Source organism: Toxorhynchites rutilus, chromosome 1 (genome assembly GCF_029784135.1).
Source record: "Toxorhynchites rutilus septentrionalis strain SRP chromosome 1, ASM2978413v1, whole genome shotgun sequence".
In the NCBI taxonomy this organism is placed as follows: Eukaryota; Metazoa; Arthropoda; class Insecta; order Diptera; family Culicidae; genus Toxorhynchites; species Toxorhynchites rutilus.
Genome location: NC_073744.1, coordinates 116,071,260 through 116,095,476, shown reverse-complemented (window position 1 = coordinate 116,095,476; position 24,217 = coordinate 116,071,260). Strand labels below are relative to the sequence as shown.

The window sequence follows — 24,217 nt, the reverse complement described above, 5'->3', positions numbered from 1 at the left end:
ATAAATTCTACACAAGGATAATTTGTTACTTTGACGAAAAAAAAAATTATTAAATTTTTTGCATCGATTTCAAAAAAGTGCCAAAAACAGGATTTTTATAGTGCTTTATAAAATCCACTGTTGTTCTGCAAATATCGCAGTAAGTTCCAATGTTTGCAGGGAAATTTTTAGCCTCGTGTATTCCCCAAACATCCGTGAACGTTTCATATTGATACGTTCGGCCGTTTTTCCCAGCCGATTGTTCAAAGTTTGGAGTAAATTAGAGGAGCATTTAATCGCAAATTGTATCAAAGTACAAAATCCTACGCGACACTCAAAATGAACTATTCGTAACTTTATAAGTTTGTGGAGTGCGTGTATGTTTTGAAATGCGTATGAATATGTGTGAGTATCATCACTCCTTACACGCAACTCTCATTCAAACCGCATATCTCGTTCATGATCAATAAAGCATCTAGAACTCTGGGGTTCAGCTTGCCAAAAACTTCGCGGACATCTACTGCCTTAAATCCCTCTACTGCTCTCTAACTCGTTCTGTTTTAGAGTATGGTTCAGCAGTTTGGACTCCTCATTACAACAACGATGTCGAGAGAATTGAATCAGTTCAACGACACTTCGTAAATTGCCATGGACAGACCCCTTCCGATTGCCGAGTTATAAGAGTCGCTGTCAGCTGATCAACTTGGAATCTTTCTTGGTCCGTGGAGACACCGCCAGAGCTTTGCTGATACTTTGCAAGGACGCATCGACTGTCCCGTTCTGTTGGAAAACATAAACATCAACGTTCGACCTAGAGGGTCTTCGTAGCCATTTGGTTACGCGTTCGCTTACCAAGCGATCGATCGTGAGTTCAAACTCAGGACCCTCAATTGACCATCTTTGTGTTGTTATAGAATAACTACGTCCACGCAACCATCATCAGCGATGGAAATCGATCCACGGTCGAAATAAGATCGATTCATCCATACAACTGCTCTGCTCTGCAAGACACATCGGGCTGCTGTTCTATAAATAACTCAACAATGATCAATATCAACTGTCTCCGCTGTCCGGTCTGCTGAACAATGGATAAACAGAAAGAATACTCTTACGCCTAAATGGCTACTTCAGCGGTTTCAACAGAGTGGCCTTTCTGTTCGATTTTCAGTTATCCCGAACGCTTCTTCGCCGGAGGTTTAGTTCCTTTGCTGGTTTTTTGAACCAGTTTGGTTTACCATATGATTTTAGTTTTGATGTTAGTTATAGTATGTGATGATTTTTCTATGTGATGACTTTATGTAGTTTACTATTCATGTTTAAATTTATGTTATATCATTGGGGCCCTTACAGCCTGTTGATAAATTAACAATAATAATAAATCAGATAATCAGCTTTGTTTTTGATGTTATATATTTTTTATCTGATTTCATACGAAACTTCAGAATTCGAATATACTAAAAAACTGATAACTGTCTAATTGAATTGTTTGACAGATCGAATTCATTCATTCTGGATTTTTACTGTAATCCAGATATGGATAAATGAATAAATTTAGTAAAACCCATCTAGCGTCTAGCACAAATCTGTTATCACGGAAAATTTGGGTAAAATCCATGCTACAAAGAGTAAAAGAGCACCTCTTTTAGTAAAACCTTCTGGGAAAGCTGATTTCCCTACGGTTATTCTGTATTCTGTTTAGGAGTTTTTAGGTGTTTGATGCAGTATATTCGATGTGATATAATATTCAGGCTGAGTTCGAATGAATTTGGTCTTCTCAATCGTTATGACGAAACCATCTCATCAATAGAAACTTGTAGAAGAATTATTGAAAAAGAATTACATTTTTTCTATGAAAACCACATAAACCACTTGTTGTATTTGTTGCATCAGTAAATCATACTTTTAGAAAATGTATCCTCCGATGAATAAAGCGTGAAGCTATCCAAAAGCTATGTACCGACATTCTCGAGAACTTCTCAATGAACGATCGAAACACTCGTTCGACTTTTTACAACCAAGAAGCAAACCACAAATTTACTTTCCTTGAATCAATAAATTTTCTTCTCATTCTTAAAAAATATGTTCACTTTGGAATGTGAAGTAATTTTTGAAAAACATCCTCTGGTGAATAACCTAATCATTGTGATCAATTCAAAAAACCAAGCGAGTAGATTAAAAAATGTTACCAAGGTAAAGAAATGTTGCCACATTTTCACAAAAAGGTGTCTCTTCTATGAGCGTGAAAACACGTCTATCAATCAGCAGTTCAAACGCTACATTGTTCGCTCGTTGATTTGTTTAGAAAGTGTATCAAACATCAGCGCATGCGATTCAGAGAAGATTGTTTTGCATATTGATAACTTTGAAGGTGTGAAACAAGAACGTTTTTGCCTCGACGAACTTTACAGATGAGTAGTGTCGTTACAGGAGCAATAAATTCAATTCGCGCATGAAACATTCGGCCGATCTCTCGCTATATTTCAAACACAGGCTCGGACATTCGGAACGCGGCCTCTTCTAAGTTTTCAAAAAAGGCGTGCGGCGCATACAGTCTGCATACGAAAGTCAGCGATTTCCGGTGACAAATTTATAATTTTCAATTATGCGTCTTCTCTAGTGTTGTTTGTTTTTTCTCATCCATTTCATGTCTTTCCATGAGGAGAGTATACTACACGTACTAAATTTACTTTTCTCTGTATTCTTCAGCCGTTTGTTTGCTGCTGACTGACGACGAGTCGAGTGGTGTTATAGAGCTTGATGAAATTCTGAACTTTTTGTCTCATTTAACCTCGGGGCTAAGACTTGCGCAGCACTCGAGTGTTTTGCTACACTGTCTGTTTTAATCGACTGGTTTTCTCGAGCGGTTTAGGGCTCGGTTCGAATATAATTTAATTGTGTTCAATTCGACATCAATAACGGGAGTGCGAACGTAAAAGGAAACTGGGCGATGTCGTATCGTAAATTGATTGGTGCATCATCTTCCCCACACTGCTGTTGTCCACATGATAATACTTACAATGTTAGCCAGGACAGATTAACTTATACAGTAATGCTCCATTTACATTTTACATCGACACTATAGTGAGCCTTATCTTTCCGATGATTTCACCTGCTGCACTTTAAACATAACAGAACTCGTGTGCTAGTGTGAAGCTAGCGGGCGGATCGGTTATAGTTGTTACAATGCATTAAATTCACTTTGGGACCTATCCACACACAGTCCACTAATTTTCATTCACTCTTTTTGTTTCTTTATTTTACTCTGGCACAAACGATACTCACAAACCGAACCCGGATACCCTGTGTTATAGGGACCAATACGCGTCGACGCCTATCTCACAAAGCAAACTGAGTCGAAATCTGGCTGCGCGAGTGAAGAACGGCAGAGAGCAAACCGCAGACACATTCTCAACCAATCGTTCTCTCATGTGTTTTGGATAGATTTGCATGCGTGTTGGTGACGTTCATCCTCGCTCGTGACTTTTTTTTTTCCAATGAAGCTAAGGTGAACATTCATATTATTTTGAAAAGGTTTTTTTTTCAAGTATAATATTTTATTGAACGACATTGGTTACAATTTTTAATCGCTTATCACATTATAATACATAATTCCCATTGAAATATGAGATGATCGTACACGAATATATATAGCAGGATTTTTGAATGGAGATTGCGTTATTTATATTTGGTATTTATTTGTGATATATGAAGTTTGGAAACAGTAAACTAACATATTAATCAGTATAAAACCAAACAACTTCAACATTAAAGATTGCGTTGTTCAAAGATCCTAGACGAATATAACAATAATGCTCTCTCGACGTGCCGATCATGTTGCTTTGTATTAAAAATGTTATGCTAGGTTTAGAATGTTCATTAAACCATCTGGGATTATGCCAGCTGGTTCTTCATTTGGATCAGTATGTTTAGTTATCATTCCCAACAAATCGTCATCTCCGAGCGTATTGTCGCTTTATCGATTTTATGAACCAAAGTTTTGACGTAGGACTACGTCTTTCATTTCTATACCGGGGTGTAAAATCAAAGTTTCGAAAACGAAAGCGTTACGCCGGAGACCGAGATTTTGAGTGTTAATAGCTCCTAAACAACTGAACGAAATGGTATGATAAACACTTCATTCGAAAGATAAAATGTCTACGCGTTCTATACTTGTTACTTTCTGATCCAAAAACTTGTTTCAATAGTCTTAAATTTGCTTTCAAAATAGGCTATTGAAATCACCAATCGGTATATAAGCGAGCGCCGCTCGGAAATCCACTCAGTTCTAATTGAACAGCGATTGGAGCATGTTGTCGCTGTTGTGGTGAAGCTCTTCATTTATCATGAAAGCGCGGATGAACGGTGTCACCAAGAGCCTGTTTGTGCACCTTAGGCCAGAAGGGAATCCATCAGGAGGAGAGTGATGCTACAAACGGTTCCCCGGGAAGATCTCGAAGCAGCCGCTACACACACACATACACGCACGGAATTCTTTCCGTTTGGATCGAGAAAGATCCGGAAAATAATCTGCCAGTTCCTCTAGGAATTTAAAAATACATTCATGTGAAAGAGTTTATTTTAATGTTTTCTATCCATGTAACACTGTGACCAAATACATTAGGTTTTGTGATTTTTCAATCAATCGCAATCAACAGGATAGCTTCTGAAGATTATTCTTCCCCATCAGTAGGATATTTCCGTATCCAATATTGGATGCATAAAACCTTGTACCTCCAACGTAACGCTCTCGTTTTCGAAGTTCTCCAAATATTCATTCATTCAGAATGAATTCAGATTCAACTTCATACAAATGATCTCTAAATCAACGATAGTCCTACGTCACCCTTGCGGTTATACCATAGATATAACCCACTTCCTGTTTTTAAGTTCTTCTCATGGTACAGCCTAGGCCCAGAGAATAATTTGAGCGTTCACATCCTCGGATGGAACATCGTATGTAACACATTCCGACAATAAAGCAACTAACCAGCAGTGCGTTTTTTCCATATATAGGACAGCACCAATCCTTCGTGATTAACGCAATCACGAATGATAAATTTATCGATTTATGAAGAGAATGTTGAGAATCCGGTCACTAAAGAGCAATTCTCTACTTATTCGTCTTAAACTCGCTAGCGTATTTTTCTGCCCGAGCAACGTAAGTCCTGAATTGCATCTCCTTCCAGAACAAATATGTCCCATCACCCGATCTGAAACTCACGTGCGCAATGTTGTTCTTTAAAACTGCACGAAACACCGCACCAAATCTTTCGTCTTTTAGATGAACATTGTGCAATGATTTCGGTTCAAAAAACAGGAGAATTAACCCACGATTTTAACAAAATGAGCATGCTTTGACTTGACTTGTTGATGGTTCCTGCTGCAAATTGTAGTGTTGGACTCTCCATAGTTTTATTTTTCTGGATGTAGTCTTCCATCCATATAAGAAACGATTTCTCAATGTTTCATATTAACTTGCTTTTCATGTCTAAATCGCTTATGCTCTTACTGATCACATTGTCTTGCCATTTTATGCAAACAATAAATGAAATTTAACCCAAAATAAAATTTTATTTAACAGTATATCCGCCTAAAAATGGATCTCAAATAATTTCTTTACACGAAGTTTCCGTTTTAGGTTTTTTAGGGTTTTAACGTTTAATAAGAAGGATGTTAACTAAAAAGTGAGCATGTAACGAAAAATTATAGGTTTTGAACGCTTATAACGCGATCGTTTATCGATAGATCGCAGAGATGTTTGCATTAATCAGTTGGATATACTTCTACACACATCCTACAGTGAATATATATTTTTTGAAACAAACTATTGAAAAATTGAAAAACGAAAGTCTCACGTTCTAATTGATCCGTTGGAAAGAGAAGTGTTTACTCCCTCAGTTATGTTGTAAAAACGAGCAAGCGATGTAGTGGAACAATTCACTAGAGTATGAATAATAATTTTTGCAATTGCTCTTTCAGTTCCGCTCTCAACAGCAAACAGTCAATTCTCTAAGAAAGTTATATTCTAAAAACTCACATTGGCGATCCAGCCAGGAGTTGCTGAATATAGCAACTTTTAGAATCCTGTAACCTAATAACTTATTGTAAGCGTATCAATGAATCAATAACTGTAAAAAGAGAATCACCCGGACATTCCTAAAAAAATGGTTGGAAGATCGTAGAAAAATGATACAACCTCGAATAGTTTATGTCATTTACTATCAACGTAAAACGTTGTTTTGTTTGGGAAGTGAGATGTTCGCGGAAGAATGGAGGGTAAAAAATGACCTTGGTGTTTCATGTCCCGGACCAATTCACGACCGGTCTAGTTCAGTATAACGTGACATTGTCGTAGAGATTGAGTGCGAAGTGACAGACACATTGAGCTATTTTCTTGTTGGCAAGAAATCGACCGGTATCTTCTCATCCCAGATCAATCGTGGAAAAAAATAAGCCAGCAACTCAAAATCGCTCGAGGCAAACTGCAGCTTGTTACGAATCGTATGTTTGAAGAGCTAGTGATGGATCTTTATGACGATGTCGAACGTCTAGAAACCAAAGCCATTTGGGCAACCAGATCCCGGAATCCAGTAATTGAAGCTATCCCCTTTCTGCCAACGAACCAACGTTTGAGTGCTAAGAGGAGTCAGAGTCGCCAAATGTTTCAGCCAACAGGAATTCTCCGGATATATCAGCGAGTTACTGATCGATACCGCCCGTAGGCAGAATTTGGTCAATCGATTCACCTTCGCCGGTATTGGCAGGGCACTTTCACAATTCTTTTACTCTTTTTGGAGGTAGAAACATGAGTTAGTTATGCATCTCAGCATCTTATTTTTTTTTTAAATTAAGATTTTTTCTAAGATTAAGATTAAGGTCTTCAGAACAGCGAATTTGGTTTTTTTGTCCAAAAAATCGATATAACTCAAAAAAAGCAACGCCTACATAAATGTATCTCATGAGTGAATTGCAATAAAAATCACAATTCAAGTCATTCTCTAAATTAAATTCATCCTGAAAGCTAAAATTCGATTTCCTGAAAATCATAATTTGGGAAATAACATCCATAACATTCGTCACAAAATGGGAATATTCCGGGAAAAGGTTTCTTCAACCACAAGCTTTTAAATCTTTGATTTATTGTTGTTCGCAAGAGTGTCAAGAATAGAAACACGTTTTGTACAGTATCTTTCTTTTCATTCCATCTGTTTTATTTTTATTATTAAGCTCATCTAGCAATTCAACTGTAACAGAGCCGACATTATCGTGTACATGTTGTTTACTACATTTAGAACATTTTTCTTCATTTGGACACTCTTTACTTTTGTGACCGAACTCTCCACATTTGAAGCACCTAAGAACGTTAAATGTTTCTACTACGGGACACCGATCCCATCCAATATTTACTTTTTTAGCGCTCATTAAATTTTTAAAAGACTTACTGTCAACTTCAAGTACTACATTATATTTGTTGTACTTGAAGCGTGGATTCTTATAAGTTGTAACCACATTAACTTCACCTATCCCGATGCTTTCATTTTGACTTTTCAACAAGTCAATAAAAAAATCAGAGGAATACTGATCAGACATTTCCAAAATTTTCACTTTTGGTTTCAACGGTTTCGGGATAATAGCTTTGTATTTTTCACCTAATTTGCTTTCCATGTCATTTTTTATGGATCGAGTTTATTCTTAATTTCTTTTCGGGTACTGTCATTACATTTAATCGAATCTACAGGTTTTACAACAATAACTGGACCAGCCTTACGTTTTTCAAATATCTTGGGATTTCTCGCAACAACGTTCGCGAAAGATAATGTTTCAGTAGCATGAAAAAACCTCGTCGTTTTTGCTTTCAATCAGAATTGGTTTATCATTACTGTTTGACATCACTTTTATTTTCCGTCTTGGGTTAAAATCGGATTCCGATCGAGTATCCCTTTCAACATTTCTTTTTCTGTTCATTGCAACTATATTTTTATTTTCACATTCATTCTTTTTGTTCAACATATTTGTTTCCATAATTCTAGCCAAACTGCTCTCAAGCTTTACCACATGTTCTTGAAGAGCAGTATTAAGGCTCGTTTCCAAAACTTGTTTGGCTGTTTCCAATGCACTGTTTATCTGCGAGGCAACCGTATCACGAATATTGGTTATTGTCTCAGATATGAAAGTGAGTTTTTTCATCTCCTCTTTCAACAATGATATGTCAACTACCAAATCATTCGGTGATTCACGTTTGCTTGCAGACAAACACTCATTACACTTAAATAGTATGTTCGCATTATCATTAATCAGCTTAGCAGCTACTTTGGTTAGATTTGTACAGCGCCTGTGTATATGAGCGCCACAACTTCCAACACACACAACCGGATCATCGCTGATCACAATACCTTCCTCACACACACCACATTCATCCATTCGGCTATGCACTTTATGTGTAGCGAAATATCAACACAATAGCAGATCTGTGATACCAAAACCGGAATTCTATTAACAGCAGCTTGCGGTGATGCCACTTGCTGCTGTTTTTGTGGATAACGCTAAAAATAAATATCAGTTGAGGTAGCAACTTATACTTATCTCTTGCAATATCAATTGCGCCTTCAACTGGTTACAACGGATTACAAATTCGAACAGGATTTCACACACAAAAACGTTATTTTTCTTAGACACAAAACACAACGAACTGCAATCTTCGCCATTCGAAATATCATGTTGTGTATTAAACAGTAGTCATTTAGGCGCAAGAGGCGTATGAATATCCTATTGTTGAGCATACATTTTGTTATGAATGAAAGATTTGTGTGTCAAATGTATTTCGCTTTATGGAAAAAAAACAGTAATTTCTGACGGATCGAACAATTTCTTTCTGTGGAATTTATTGAAAAAATGTAGCTATCGGAAGTCCAGGGGCCATTGTGTTTGAACGTTGATAATACCTGGACGGTGGTGCCAGAATGAAGCCTTAAAGAATATTGCATGAATCATGCGGTGCGATGAATCATCGCTGATGATATCATCCAGGCTTCTAAGGACCTAACATTAAGATTATTATTGTGAGTATACAGGGAACGAATGTGAATTAGGCTAAGAAATTCATCAAGAACTCTAAACTAAGCGCAATTTGGATGAGCAGCTATGCTATCCGTACATTTAGCACATATTGTAGATTTGGCTCGTGACGCCAACCTAGATGATAGTTACGAACTCCCAGAGACTATATTCATCAAAATATTATTCCCATAGTATCACACACTATTGTTCGTCATTAAATCGATTTGGATATTTCTAACAGAAATAAGTATTATTACACTTTACTAACTGCGTTCACACTTGTACCACATACCCAATCATAACTTATTCATGTATACTGATTTATTGTTGATAAAAATGCACAAGTTTAGGATTATTCAGCTAGTGCGATACGTCTAAGATAAGCAGATGAATCCAAGTGTATCGAGTACAGATTTATAGAATTCATTGCTATATCAGAGCCGTGTCAGCCTAACCAGGATAGGGAATCGCACTATTTAACCATATGTTAGACGAAGAAGAATCTACTCTCTTTTATAGGAATAGCATAATATGTTCTCTAGAGTGTACAATGTATATTTCCATAAATTAAATGATTATACAAAACATAAGAGTGTAAAATAAATGGCTTCATAGAATACTCATAAATGTCAACTTCTTCAAAAATGTCCAATGAGTGGCTTTTTGGTAATTGTATGAAAAATCAATGGACAGAATGCTTTTCAAAAATCAAATTCGATCGCTTTAAAACTATTATTTCAGAAATTACTGATTATTTTATGATGCGCAATACATTTGATACACAAATCATCCAATCATAACAAAATGTATGAATGTAGAAAAAAAATCTAACAACAACATTACAATTTCCAAAATAATACTGTAAGAATCAATGTAGAGCTATAGTTATGATTTTTCCCTTTTTTTTCAAAGTCAATTTTCGAAGAATGCTTAGATATTCCAGCGACGCTTAGACTGAGCGTTTTCTCGAACAAAAATTGTAATTTTGATAAAATTGATAAAATATTATTATAAGTTTTGAATAATAGGGTCTCCCTAAGCAAGCATAAAATTGAAAGCCAGGAAGGTAATAGAAATCTATTCTGAATCATATCAAGTTAATTATAGGGGACATAATATAAGAAATAGTACATCATCTTACGATTCGAATAACAAATTGGTCCGCAAACCGGAAAACATATTTTTGTTTTTCCAATCCGGTTAACCGGGGATGTAGAAACCAATCTTGCGAATATTAAGTGTTATTTTACATTTCGTAGAATTGTTGTTGTAAATTAAAAAGTATGATTAAATATAGGTCAGAAGGAAGTTTCGTGGAGTGTAATACTTCCAGTTTAACGGTCTGAGATTAAATACCACGTATTCCAATAATAACGAACACTTATAATATGATCTTATGCGTAAAAATCTCACATCCTCTGTTTGTTCAATGGAGCATGTACGACGCATGTGTGCGTAAACGTGCGTTTTCTACTTTATTCATGCGCACACTTATGTATGGGTATGGCTATGATGCAGTTAAGTCATCGCCGACCAGTAAAATCAAAGCATAACTATCTAATCTGTTTATTATGCACCGGCTCAGCGAGAGGATTCTCGCTTATGTGGGTATAATGAAGAGCTAGACAAGCGGTGGCTATTGTATCATCAACCCATTCGTATGAATCACAGACAGACAGATAGCTCTACAGAAGTAGTCATTCTCGTGTAGTCATTGCTGCGCTCGCCACATATCGTCATTCAGATACAAAGCATATGATTCGAAAACGCTGCTGAGCAAAGAGAGAGAAGGTAAAAGAGAATGAGGGAGAGTCCAGTCAGCTTTTAAATGTCTCGACTCTGTCCCATGGGTTCCCATTGAATCGATGCGTGATATCATGACCCCACTAACTTAACAGTAGTAGGTTGTGCTGTTACAAATATGAAAGGAATAAACAAAATAATGAATGGATTTCACTTGCCTTTTGTGGTTTATATGTACACTTGTGGATGGCCGAATTTTCCATCTGTTTCGCCTAATGTGTGTTAAACACACACAAATCGTTTGCATTGGGGCCCTAGCCAACAACATTGTGGAACAGAACTGGTTTCATACTGTGGGATAGAGGAAATACTTGTTTAAAATTTACATAAACATTGCTCCATGGATACATTGTGGGAAAATGAATCGGCCATGCACACGGGTCTGGTTCGAACGGTAAACTGCAGCAGTCATTTTGAGATTCAACCATTATCAGTAGACACTGCGGCGGTAGCATTAGGTATTGCTTTAATGTCTTTGAACAGATACCCACATTCAAGAACTTTGACCGAATCGCTGCTAATGGTAGTATATGGCTGAAATACGATTTGACATAACCAATTTGTAAGATGATTCGACCCTAAAGAACTCCATGGAACAAAAAATCAGTATTGTTTTTAATATGCCATAAATCATTGTTGATAAAAAATTAATAAAATAAGCTATTACAGTTATCTTTACTTAAACTCTACTTAATCAGTTCGGAATACACGTCGAGTTTCATTAATTCATTTTTTTAATAAAGTCAATAAGCTAAGCAGGAAGGTTTCGGCCTAAACCTACTATATTTTAACTAACAGTTCGGTTGAAAAGTTCATAAGGTTGACGTTTAGATGGCGCCTCTTGCAAAAATCTACTTGACTATCACAAAGCCTCATCTTTCAATGGAAACGTGTCAAAATTTGACAGCAGGTCGATTGGTTCGTGAGTTACAGCGTTGAGAGTGAAGCAACTTTTGTTATTGTGAAAAAAATGGAAAAATCACAAATCAATGAAAACGATGGCAAAATTGCATGAATTAGGCTTCGAATTGCTTCCGCATTCACCGTATTCTCCAGATCTGGCCCCCAGCGACTATTTTCTGTTCGCAGACCTGATGAGAGAGCCCGCTGGCAAGAAATTTAAGACCGATAATAAAGTGATTACCGAAACTGAGGCCTATTTTGAGGATAAACTGAAAGAGTACTATAAAAATGGTATCAAGTTGCAAGATCGCTATAATCGCTGTATCGCCCTCGAAGGCAATTATGTTGATAAAATTGAATTTTGCAAAAAAAAAATTGTTTTACTGTGTTACCTTATAAACTTTTCAACCGAACTGTTCTATTCTATCTCCACAAACTGTAAAACAATTCATTTTAGAGACTCGGACCTTCCTGTTCAATGAAACGAATCTGATCATTTGTGCGTCCAGTGGGAATTCATCGATGACATATTCAATGACAAGGAAATGCCGGGAAACCTTGTCCACGGAAAACGGTATTGTTTCTGACCCGCTCGCAGTTGCAAATGCTCTGAGACACTACCATTCACTATTGACACATCATAGAGCTCACCAAACGAATTCAAGACCCAAGTCAAATCTGAAATTGATTGTGTTGGTGGTAATCTCATTGGAACGAAATTTCACCTCAGTATTCAATCGATGAACACAGCTCTCACTATCGAAACTATCGGATCACTATCGATCATCCGGCTTGCAATGTGTTGTACTTTGACGCCATTTTCAATTTAATTTCACAAAAAAGTTAAATTATCGATCGGAAAGTCCCCAACCACTAATAAACCCAATTCACTCCTCAATTCACACAAGGTTTCTCCACGCAAACAAAAATCATTTTACTTTTTTATTATTTCAGATATCACCAGTGTTGCCACATTTAAATCTGAATACTTCCAATTAATTTGTGTGTTTGCAATTACACTCCAGCCATTGCTGGAAGAGATTGACGACGTTTACAATCCTTCACTTGTTCCACCCGAAACATTCCACCAAACATTGAGATGGGTCCCTTTATTGAAATGTTAGACGTAGTCTTAATGAGGCAATGTCGTACTGCGCTGGACATCTCCAAAGCGTACAAACAGTGGCGTCGGTTGGGGGTGAGAGAGTGCAGATCGCCCCCGGGTACATGATTTTAAAGGTGCAGAAATGGTTGTGTCCCATTCACCCGAAACACGTTTACCCGAAGCATATTTACCCGAATGTAACACCTACCCGAATGTAACAAATACACGAATGCAACATATACCCTAATGAACATTTACCAGAATGCAACACACAAGCAAGTGTTTACATTGTGTTTCATCAACACGAATGCACAGTCAGAAGTACAACGAAGTACTTCAGAATCATTTAGTACTATTTTAGCATAAAAAACAATGTGATTGTTTTTTGGGTAATTTGGTATCAATTCATAAAATCCAGAAGGTCATGAATATGAAAATGATCATGTCATGAATTGAAAGATGAGGCTTTGTGATAGTCAAGTAGATTTTTTTCATGAATAGGAGCTTCAGATCCTGGACTGGTCAACTTGTTCACCAGATCAAAACCCTATCAAGAACTTATGAGGAGTGATCGTACGAATAGTAGATACAGAACGAAATACACACTACAACATGGCGCAGCTTGGTCAAAACCACCCCAAATGGGATATTTGTACAGATTGAAAACTAATAATGACCTACGAATTTGAAACTTATTGTAATTCATGTGGAATTGACGTTAATTTTGTATAGGAGTAAGAGTTTTTCCATCTGATTCTATAGTTATGAAACACTGGAATTTTAGTTTTTTTGAATGTTTCGCGTCTGAACACAACAATAAAGTTCAAAGTGCCAGGCTCATAAATGGAGATAGTTATTAAATCCTACATCATATACTTCAAATCAACCGACTTCATGCATATCTCTGGAAACTCAGAAAAAATAAGTGGTTCTATAGTTGTGAAACGCAGTGTATGTATTTCTAACCATAAGGTCTGCAACACTTCGATCCAAATCGATGGTGAAAGTATTCTAAGACGAAAAGGCGTTTAGGAACTTCGCAGTTTCCATCAACCTGAAGTCGTCGTTCAACAACACTTTGACGAACTCCTCATTACCCTGCGGACGCAGCCTGCGTCGAGTACGGCAAACTCCCATTCCGGTATTACCTCAAGAACTTAATTTGATATCAAGTGAACGGTTCGTCAAAAGAACAGCATTATCGAGCAGGGCAGTCTTCATCCTCATCGAATCCCTTAAATGGCATTCAGTTCAGTTTTGAGTGACAAGTTAAAAGATACAACTTTGGTTTAACTTTTCGTGGAAATGAAATTTGTGCCTTTGTTGGTTTTCGATTGTCACAGTGTTTATGATATGATTTCGTCGGAACCCGAAATGTTGTCGACTATACAGAACAAAATTCCTATATCGTCCAATCAATGTTCTATACTTGAGAAATTCTATCTCAAAATGACTCTTTATCTGCTCCAGCTTCGCTGTGAAGAGAGAGTTGGTTTTGCATAGTAGAATTTGCAAGAATCGAAGATTTTGTAGCCGAAATTGTGTCTCCGTTGTGAATCCACTAAACCTGTACTGATTCTACTACTTACTACTACAATAAAACTTTAAACCATTCTTCATTTAATTATACTCCAGTGAACAAAGCTACGAAAAGCAGTTCCTGAAAGACTTCATCTATGTTGCGGCAGGATCTCCTGGGGCTAGGCTGGCCGCCTGGTTGCAGCCCGAATCTCGCCTGGATCCGAACAAGTGTGAAATCAAAATGTCCCAAGAACCACTACGTTGTGGTTGGCCATCCCATTTCATCATAGAGACACGCGATCAGTACGGGGATGAGATTTTCGTTCCGGGTATCAAGGTAAAACTTATTTTAGCATAATTTTCAGTAATTTATTTGTGCAATGATGTGCTGAACGTTGCAGATCGAAGTCAAAGCGTGCCTCGGTAGCAATCTTATTTCGGAAAGTAATCGAAAACTGCACATGAAATCGCGAAACGACTCGCTTTATTTGGGGGGAGCAGCCTTACCTCCCAAAATCAGCTACGAGTGTACGTTCAAAGAGAAGGAAAAAAGTTGCCTCAAAGCTATAACCGCAATGAAACCTTACCAGCCATATTCGTTTGAAGAGTTGCGCTACTGCAATACAATACAGAACAAAACGACGGAGGTACTAACCGCGAACGATCTAGGCAATAACACTTATGGTGTGTTTTGGACACCGAGTGTACCCGGGAACTACAGTCTTACCATTACGATAGATGGCGTTAGTGTGGAAGAGATTTATCGTGTAGACGTGATCGATGCTGGATTACCGCCTCTGTCGCAGGAGACAACATTGAAAAAAGTACAACCGCCAACCAAGCTGAGGAAATTTATCGCGAAAAATTCCGCTGGTCTACGCGTTAGACTACATCCCACACTGCAATCAGATCAGATCGGAATCGTCAAGCTGAATGGTATTGTTTCTTATATCGATGAGGTGAGTGTGTGTGCGCTCGCACAGGTCTAAGGATTGTAATCAGCCTATTACTTATTTAGATGGAAAATGATGACGGACTATGGGTGCGATTGTCTACGGAATCCATTCGAGAGCACTGTACATCGAGCTGGTTCCCAACCGAAGCTTGGTGTCTACAGTACAATCAACATCTGGGCAAGACGCTTCTGCATCCCATTCTGGAATCAAGCTCAACCAAAGCTTTGATGGAACAGGTAGATCAAAGCAGTCCTACAACTTCTGATGCTAATGAAGAAAATGAGAACACTATTGATTATTTTGATTTTATGAAGACGGATCGTCCGACCGACGAGGCGTCATCCACAAACGATGAGGAACCGAGTGTGGATAAATTGTTACAAATCACAGATGCCACCGATGACATTCCTCTGAATGCTTCCAATATCAATATCAGCAATATAAACCAAAGTAATATCGGGGCGGCAATAGCTGGGGTCGTAGGTGGAGGCGCCAAGAAGATGCAGGCGCTTCAGAAATGGCTCAAAGGAGACAGCTTCGATGAGAACGATATGCCGAAAAAGCGGCGAAGCGAAGGAGGGACGGAGTTGAGAAGTAATGGTAATCGATCATTCGATCGGAGTAGATCCGTTAGTCCGGAGATTATTTCATGTATTTCAATTGACCTTTTGTGCTATACTTCTATGGTATTTATTAAAATTTATTTCAGTAAGAAGATGCGATTCTTCTAGCAGCACCAAGTCGGACACTTCAAAAAATAACATGCAATCTAAGGGAGCGGAAAAGTCGGATTCGAGTATGGATGTAAGTAAAACTGTTGAATTCATTGCATTTGGTTCATCTCTCGATAATTGTCATGAATACACTTTTCATTCCCAATCAGAGTTCGATGCAAAAATAAGCCACTACTTTTCAACGCTTATCACTCTTGTAAATCCTTTGAAACTTATTTGTACAACCACCATTCCATTCATTCCTCGGTTGGATCCAACTGATGCCATTTTTGCCGTTTTTCAGGATCATATTTAACACTAGGACTATCGACAGGTTTTATATAACTACTAGCTGACCCGGCAAACTTCGTCCCGCCCAAATTTCATTTTTCGTTATCACATTCATGTTTCCTTACTAAGCGCTGTTCATGGGTCTAATCGCAGAATTGTTCATTGATTGAAAAAAAAATTACCTTTTACTATAAAATTCCTAGTACTTCTACTAAAACTCGTCATTATAATATCAGATTATTTTCAGACACAATTCTCGTTCAAGATTTCTCAAACACTTGCAAATAAAATGTTTCTCCGTTACATGGAATAAATGTTTGATACCGAAAATATGATAGAATAGAGACACCCCTAAATCAGACAATTCCTCTCTCGAGTTTTACTCTTATCAACACATTCGGCAATCCATTCATATTTATATAGATAGAAGACCATATAGGAGTGCATTTTATCACATTAGAATCCATTTCCATTTTCGAACGAAAATCAATTTCGTTATCGCAAACATTTGTGTTTCATTGGTATGGCAGCCTCCCCTTGGAGAGGAGGGAGGAGTGTCGAACCATTATAGAAATGTTTATCAATCTCTTAAACCTCTATATGCCAAATTTGATTCCATTTGCTTGATAAGTTCTCGAGTTATTCAGACCCCCCCCCCTCCTGTAGAGAGAGGGAGGAGTGTCAAACCACCTCAGAAACATTTATTGCATCCTTAAACCTCCACATGCTAAATTTGGTTTCGTTTGCTTGATTAATTTTCGGGTAATGCAGAAATTTGTGTTTCATTTCTATGGCGGAGTGGAGTGTCTAACCACCATAGAAATATTTATTGCATCCTAAAACCTCCACATGCTAAATTTGGTTTCGTTTGCTTGATTAATTTTGGAGTAATGCAGAAATTTGTGTTTCATTTGTATGGCAGCCCCCCTTTTGAGAGGGGGGAGGAGTGTCTAACCACCATAGAAATATTTATTGCATCCTAAAACCTCCACATGCCAAATTTGGTTTCGTTTGCTTGATTAATTTTCGAGTAATGCAGAAATTTGTGTTTCATTCGTATGGCAGCCCCCCTTTAGAGAGGGGGGAGGAGTGTCTAACCACCATAGAAACCTTTCTTGCATCCTTAAACCTCCACATGCCAAATTTTGTTTGATTTGCTTGATCAATTCTCGATTAATGCAGAAATTTGTATTTAATTTGTATTATCTTAAATTCACACAAGTTCTCTTTCGGTAAAAAAATTTAAAAAAAATTATTCGCTTTTTATTACTTAGGATATTATTTAAAAAAAAAACATCTAAAATTTCAAAATCACTGTTTTGTGAAAGTTTTGGTGACCCTAGAAAGGACCAACGGGTTTGCGTATCCCCAGGCAGATAAATAGTTGTTCCCTCACCAGCGTTATGCATCTGATAACGAATGAAATCAACAATTCGAGTGATTCAATAATGCACAAAAGTCACCACCTAACGGAATGAAACGACGATGTATGAAATTTTTTAATATTTCAAAAAATAGATACCCTTAATCATTGATTTTTGTTTTCAATAATTTACCTAAAAAGCAATTTTTGAGCTGTTGAAACAAGTTTTTGGTCTATGAATAATGAATACAACTCATATACCTTTTATATTTCGAATAAAGTGATTGTCATACCCCATTCAACTGGCAAAAAGGTATGAACGCTCAAAATATTGCACCCCAAACGCGATGCTATTCATATATAAAATTTCTCAGCTCATTCGTCTATAGCCTTTTTTATTTTAGGCTCATTAACATATTAGCTGTTACAGAGCCGAATTTTAATCGTGTACATTCCACATGGTTATCATATCTATAATTAGCACATTACACAGTAGCCATTTAGGCTTAAGAGTATTCTTTCTGTTCTTCCATTTTCCAGTTAAACCACCGAACAGCGGAGACAGTTGATATGATCATTGTTGAGTTATTAATAGAACAGCAGCCCGATGTGTCTTGCATAGCAGAGCAGCTGTATGGATGAATCGATCTTCATTCGACCGTGGATCGATCTCCATCGCTGGTGATTGTTGCGTAGACATAGTTTTTCTGTAACAACACAAAGATGATCAATGAGGGCCCTGAGTTTTGAACTCATGTGGCTACGGAGACCTCCTGTCTATAGTCTTGAAAAAGACCAATTTGGAAAACAACACTCGGTCTTGAGAAAGACCTTTTGAAAACCTCGTTGCCGTCTGTTCGCTTTCTAGATGACTAATGGCCGATGAATTGTGAATACTGTGATTTGAAACCACGAATGGCTAATTTATATTCAATAATTTGAATACGGCGAAGCTTAGATTGCTATGTTTTCTCTATCAACATTGTTTGTAACTAGAACAAATGTTCATTGCATTTCGAGCGACCGATTTACACGCACCTGATTCGCAATTGTAGATAAATATTGTAGCTCGCTGATATATTAGTTTCTAAAATCACAAAAAATGAACAGAACAAATTCATGGGAAAATTGGAATGCTTTCAAATTCCCTTAATTTAAACCATTAAAAGTTAGGAAACCGTAATATATAGCAGACCGAATAAATTTCAGAGAATTTGCGATTCGATTGGAACTCAAATCATCAAAATCCGTTCACAAAAATAGTTATTAACGTTAAAACTATTTTATAAAAACGTGATTTGTTTTCTGATTTGGTGCCATTATTGAAAGACGTAGCCAATCGTCGAAAAATAGATTAAGATTTCATATTTATTCACAAACGTTAACAAGCTTAACATTAATGCCCTAATGATTGGAATATAAATATTCAAATTATTAATACTACTAACTAATGTGTCAAACTTCATATCATTCATCATTCTCATTTCATGTTTCGTGATGATTTGATTTCTGATTTCTTAGGTTTTCGTAATTGTTACAAATACAAAATAATTTGAAATTAAGTAAAACGATATGGGCCAACCAAAAATGCCCGATTGGCCGCAAGTTAAGCATAGCTTTTCTAGTGTTAAGGTGATTTTAAAGCAAACAAGAAAAACTCTGAGTTATTGAGTTAAACCAAAATGAAAGCAGGTACAGCGATACGCTTCAATTTTCTTTAGCCCTTCTTGCTCAACCCTTTGAGGTTTCTTCCTGTCACGCATGACAGAACGCCCGTAAACATAGTGATGATCTGGGGATTTACGTTCTTCTCCGACGTCCAACACCGCCAGCATGATTCAGGTCGCCGTAGAATGGCGTTAGCTGTGTCCGCACTAGTGCCTGACGGATTCTTCCATCACGGCCGGCGATGGTTTCTCTATCTGACCTCTGATCCATTGTTACGGCCAGTACCGTTCAGAACGAGCACAAGATCACCCGCCTGCAAATCCTTGACCTCGTAGTTCCACCTGCATCGACGCGTTATGATCGGAAGATATTATTTTATCCACCTTTTTCAAAAATCGATGCCGATATGCTGTGCCATCTTCCAGTTGCTACAGAGTGTAGCATGAACATCTACGTCGACTGCTGAATGGATTGTATTGACCGTTGAACTGTCCAGAAGGGAATAGTTGGGAGTGTCTTGATCCGCTGATTCGAGCGGTGGGTACGTAAGAGGTTTGGAGTTGACCAGTGCTTCGATGATGGTCTCCATTGGTTCACCATCGGGTTTCCTAGGGTTGTCCAATGCAATACCAATCGCTGAATTCACGGACATTCACGAGACATTCCCACACTCTGCCCATGTGAGGTTCCGCTGGTGGGATGAACTTCCAATTAATTTGCGCATTCGTAAATGTAGTTGCAAGAACCTCCGATTTATTATAGAAGAATTTTCTCGGTACCTTGTCAGGTTTCCCGAGACCAATTGTCTGCCATCGCGATTGGAGTTTGATAATGAGTAAAAAAAATAAATAAATAATGCAACATATTGCCAGTTCCACTAATTTTAAAGAATTTTGTCGATTACCTTGTCAGGTTTCCCGAGAATAATTTTCTGCTATCGCGATTGAAATGCTATAAAGTGAACGCGCTGAATAACGAAATATGTCACCAGGACGAATAGCTTTAGAGGAGTAACATTCGTTTGGTGACTGTAAGGACGTGGCCGGCGTCGTTATTGACTATTTAAAGCTCGAATAGCCGAAACTTGCCCAATAAGAATGATTTGCTACACCCAAGCGGCATTCGGTGTGCTCTTTGTACAATTTCGCTGGTTCAGGTCAATCACGGAAAGTAACTACGAACTGTACAGTATCCAAGCTAAAGCTCAAGCATAAGCTCGTAAGAGTAGTTGCTCGAACCTCGTTGCTTGCCGTCATCTCCTACGGTTTCACGGTTGGCGTGGCGAAACCAATGATGATATCTATCCGTGATCAAAGTTGTCACCAAGGGTTGTTTTGAAAATATAACAGTACAATTTGCTTAGAATGATAAAAACCATGCTGCTGAAGCGGGACCTCACATTCGCAGGATACCTTGCTCGTCTATTAACGGACACGTTTTGTAGATACAGCTAGAAACGATAGAATGTTTCGCTTCCGGGATGCCACGTATTCTCTCAACAATGGTTCTCTCTTCCGGAAAATGTTCCATTTGTTCCAGTTTTCACAGGAGAGTCTCTGCACGCGAGAGTTCGGCTTGAATAAGTATACCCTTCCGCAGACTCCATCCAACATTACTTCGACATTGTCGTCCGATGTGGCTTTATCCAGTGTCTGAACCTGGAGTAATCGATGAGGAGTTCGGGACTACAACCCACCTGGATGCATCAAACTTCTTCGTTGGTCGTATTCACGTTTGATTATTCAGACCATGTCGATGTCGCGTAGAAAGTCTGGTTCTTCGAACCAAGGACACTTTAATTCTAGAGCTGGATCTTTCTTCCACTTCGTGGCGTCATCATACGCTTTAAGCTTAGCCTACATCCATCTCCACTCCTGCGGATCACTCAAGGTTATTTCTCCAACTCGCACTAACACGAACGAATTTTGCGATAATCGAGAATAGTGATCGGAAAGCTTACTCCCAGAATCACAGCTTTAAGCTCAAGTTTTGGGAGTAGACAGTGTTACTCTTGACTTCAAGATCGGTAAATTTTCCAAGTTTGATCTGATTGCTACACCCAAACCCGTTCCTGAAGCCCACGTCCCTCAAATGATTACTTTCCCGTGGACCAGGAAATTGGACGAAGATCATATCGCAGCTTGAAGTTGTAGGAGAAGCTGTCATCCGAAGGGATCCCGTTCATCCCGAGCACGGACTCTGGTACACCGAGCCTCCCAGGGTTAGATGCTTCGGTCCTCCAGTAGAAGTTTCCTCCATTTCTCGAAGAAGTGCCGCCGACGAATCTTGAAGCCTCCCATTGAATGGACATGAATAACCTCCTCTACGACTTCAATAGCTTCCTTAACGATGTTGTAAATATCTAAATAATCGTCCACGTATAGGTTCGTCTTGGTTGCTGTCGCAGCACGTGGGTAAACTGCAGCGAATTACTGTGCATTGATGTTCTTAATATATTGTGCGGAGACGGGTGAACTGGTCGCACCGAAAGTAACAACGTTCATGGCGTAGATTTCTATTGTGTCCAGTATTGGTTCGCCAGAGGAAGAATTGTGCCATGCGATCCTGGGTACAGATTAGGAGTTGGTGAAGCATCTCCTTGGTCACAGCTGACGAAAACGGCTAAGGACGGCCGAAAGAGGTGTTAGTAGATCGAGTCCTTTAACATTTTCATTACGGCAGTGTGCTCCGCCGAAGTGCTACCCCTGTACGGAGCACTGCGCCGAAAAGTATGCACATCGCGCTGGTGTGATCGAAGAGCAGTATGAATTTCATGTCGTCTAAAGACGACGCTCGTACACACAGCTCGTCGCGCGGATGTCGTCTATAGACGACACTCGTACACACAGGACGTCGCGCGGATGTCGTCTACAGATGACGCTCGTAACGAAAAAGTTAAGGAGTTTTGAATTAAAGGAGACCCCATTTACTGTCGCAGTAACGTCCCTTTGTCCGGTTTCTTGGGATGAACCACGACACCCAGCGGTAGGAACCATGTACGTTTGCAATCTGCGTTCATCAGTTCTGATTTGGTTGCCTTGTGTGCGTAGCACTTCTGTACGTGTTCCATTATCTGCCCACTGAAACGCTCTTGCAAGGAACGATTGCTTGCCAGCTTCCTTTTCAGAGACATGTGAGACGTGTTATTTTCTCCAAAATCTTTTTTGGTGAACAATCTTCCACCGTTCATCGATACTTAACGATTTGAAATGACCACAGTCGGCCACGCGGTGACCTGCTCGATTACATGTCGCGCATGGCTTACCTGGTTTCGTTTAGTTTGCTGATGAGTCTGAATACAACGACGCAGATGGCATGTAGCATACCTATCTCCTCGGGCTTTCGTGTATTTTTTTGTGGTAGTCCCGGCTGGAGCTCAATAGTTACCTCAAAAATTACCTGGCTTACTGCAGTCACAAACCCTGACATAAAGTCATTGAAAGTTGCCAAGGTCGCGTATGGCTGCTTACTTTTGTAGACCGCCCACTCCGGCAGGCGGGGAGCTTCTTGACTAGTTCCTGCATGAGTACCAGATTGGCCAAGTGCGTAAGCTGGCTTGCTGACTTTAGGTGAACGGTGAGATTCAAACCAAATTCGATAACCGTTTCGAGACGATCGTGGCGAGGTGCTGGGGCTCGGTGGATCTTTACAAGTAGTTATCGAATGGGGAGTTCGGGTCTGTCATACAGGGTTCCTCATGTGTTGACTACTTGAGGAACAGTCAAAGAAGCAGAAATCGACTGTGCACTGATTCAAGCATCTTTGTAATCGAATCAAGTTTTCGGCGAATTGGTCATCCGTAAGTGTATTGCTTCGCATTCGGATTCTGCATACGTTGGTACCCGCAGAGGCCTATGACGGAAGCTACTGGTTCCCGACTACCTGTCGATCGTGGCTACATTTGGCTGATAGATGGAATCGGCTGAAAAGCCGGATCGTATTGCTGATATGCTGGATTCGTGATATTCTGGATCTTGGCTTAGTTGGCTTAGTAATCATTTGTTTGTATTGATTAAATTATTGATTGAATGAAACAACTTTCGAATTCAATTGAATTCAACATATTTGATGTGTTAGTAAAAAATTTGAACAAACGCCATGTAATGTAAGACAGGTTGGTTTTGATGGCATGGCTGTGTTAATAAACACATTTCGAACTTATGTATTTACAATACCAATTTCCTCAGGCACCATGGTTTTGATAGCTGTGTTAGGGAACACATCTCGGTGGGAATAGAATAGCAATTTGCATATATTTGCAAAGCCAATTTCTCCAGGCACCTCGGTTTTGAAGACTGTGTTGCGGAAACCGTAAATCGGGTCAATCAAAACGAGGCGACGTAGTGCCACGTCAAAAAATGTTAAAATGTTTGCATGTATGGGATCAGACATCATATTCTCTCAGACTAAACGCCAGTTTGGAATTGTATCGGAAAAAGTCCAAACGATGCCAAGCAGGGATTGAACCAAGGCCGGCTGGAATGTAAGACTGTTTTACACGACTACGCTTTCCGCATAACATCTGGTGCTGTTACACAAACCCCCGAGAACATTAAACTACATTATAAAATGAAGTTATATTTTAAAAGTATACACGGAAGATTGTCTCTAAGACTAAAAAAAATGGGTGGGTTATATCTATGATATAACCGCAAGGCAAGGGATTTTTGTTTGAATGAAACAATTCCCGAATTTGATTGAATTCAATATATTTGCTTTGTGAGTAAAAATATTGTATAATTCCATATAAGGTCAATTCATGCATTGTGATAGATTATGTTCTTTGTTACAAGTAAATTTAATGACAGTCCTTTTACGTTTGGTATGATGCCTAGGACAAATTATGGGAACGGATGAA

The 24,217-nt window shown here is 38.6% G+C and overlaps 2 protein-coding genes across 6 annotated transcripts in view; one reads left to right on the top strand and one right to left on the bottom strand.

The window, feature by feature from the left end:
• The window catches only part of LOC129763462 (uncharacterized), a 36,025-nt gene extending 32,708 nt beyond the window's left edge, over positions 1–3,317 (bottom strand). The window contains exon 1 of the mRNA XM_055762540.1: positions 2,996–3,317. The gene's annotated coding sequence lies outside the window, so the exon portion shown is untranslated. The remainder of the gene's footprint in view (positions 1–2,995) is intronic.
• Positions 1–24,217, top strand: part of LOC129763460 (E3 ubiquitin-protein ligase highwire) — a 154,310-nt gene that overhangs the window by 86,815 nt on the left and 43,278 nt on the right. For 3 of the 5 annotated variants that reach the window (XM_055762537.1, XM_055762536.1, XM_055762535.1), the window contains exons 25-28: positions 14,483–14,705; positions 14,770–15,327; positions 15,387–15,975; positions 16,034–16,128. In XM_055762537.1, the coding sequence (XP_055618512.1) occupies positions 14,483–14,705; positions 14,770–15,327; positions 15,387–15,975; positions 16,034–16,128 (1,465 nt within the window). The remainder of the gene's footprint in view (positions 1–14,482; positions 14,706–14,769; positions 15,328–15,386; positions 15,976–16,033; positions 16,129–24,217) is intronic. The other 2 variants (XM_055762539.1, XM_055762538.1) reach the window with 2 other exon arrangements.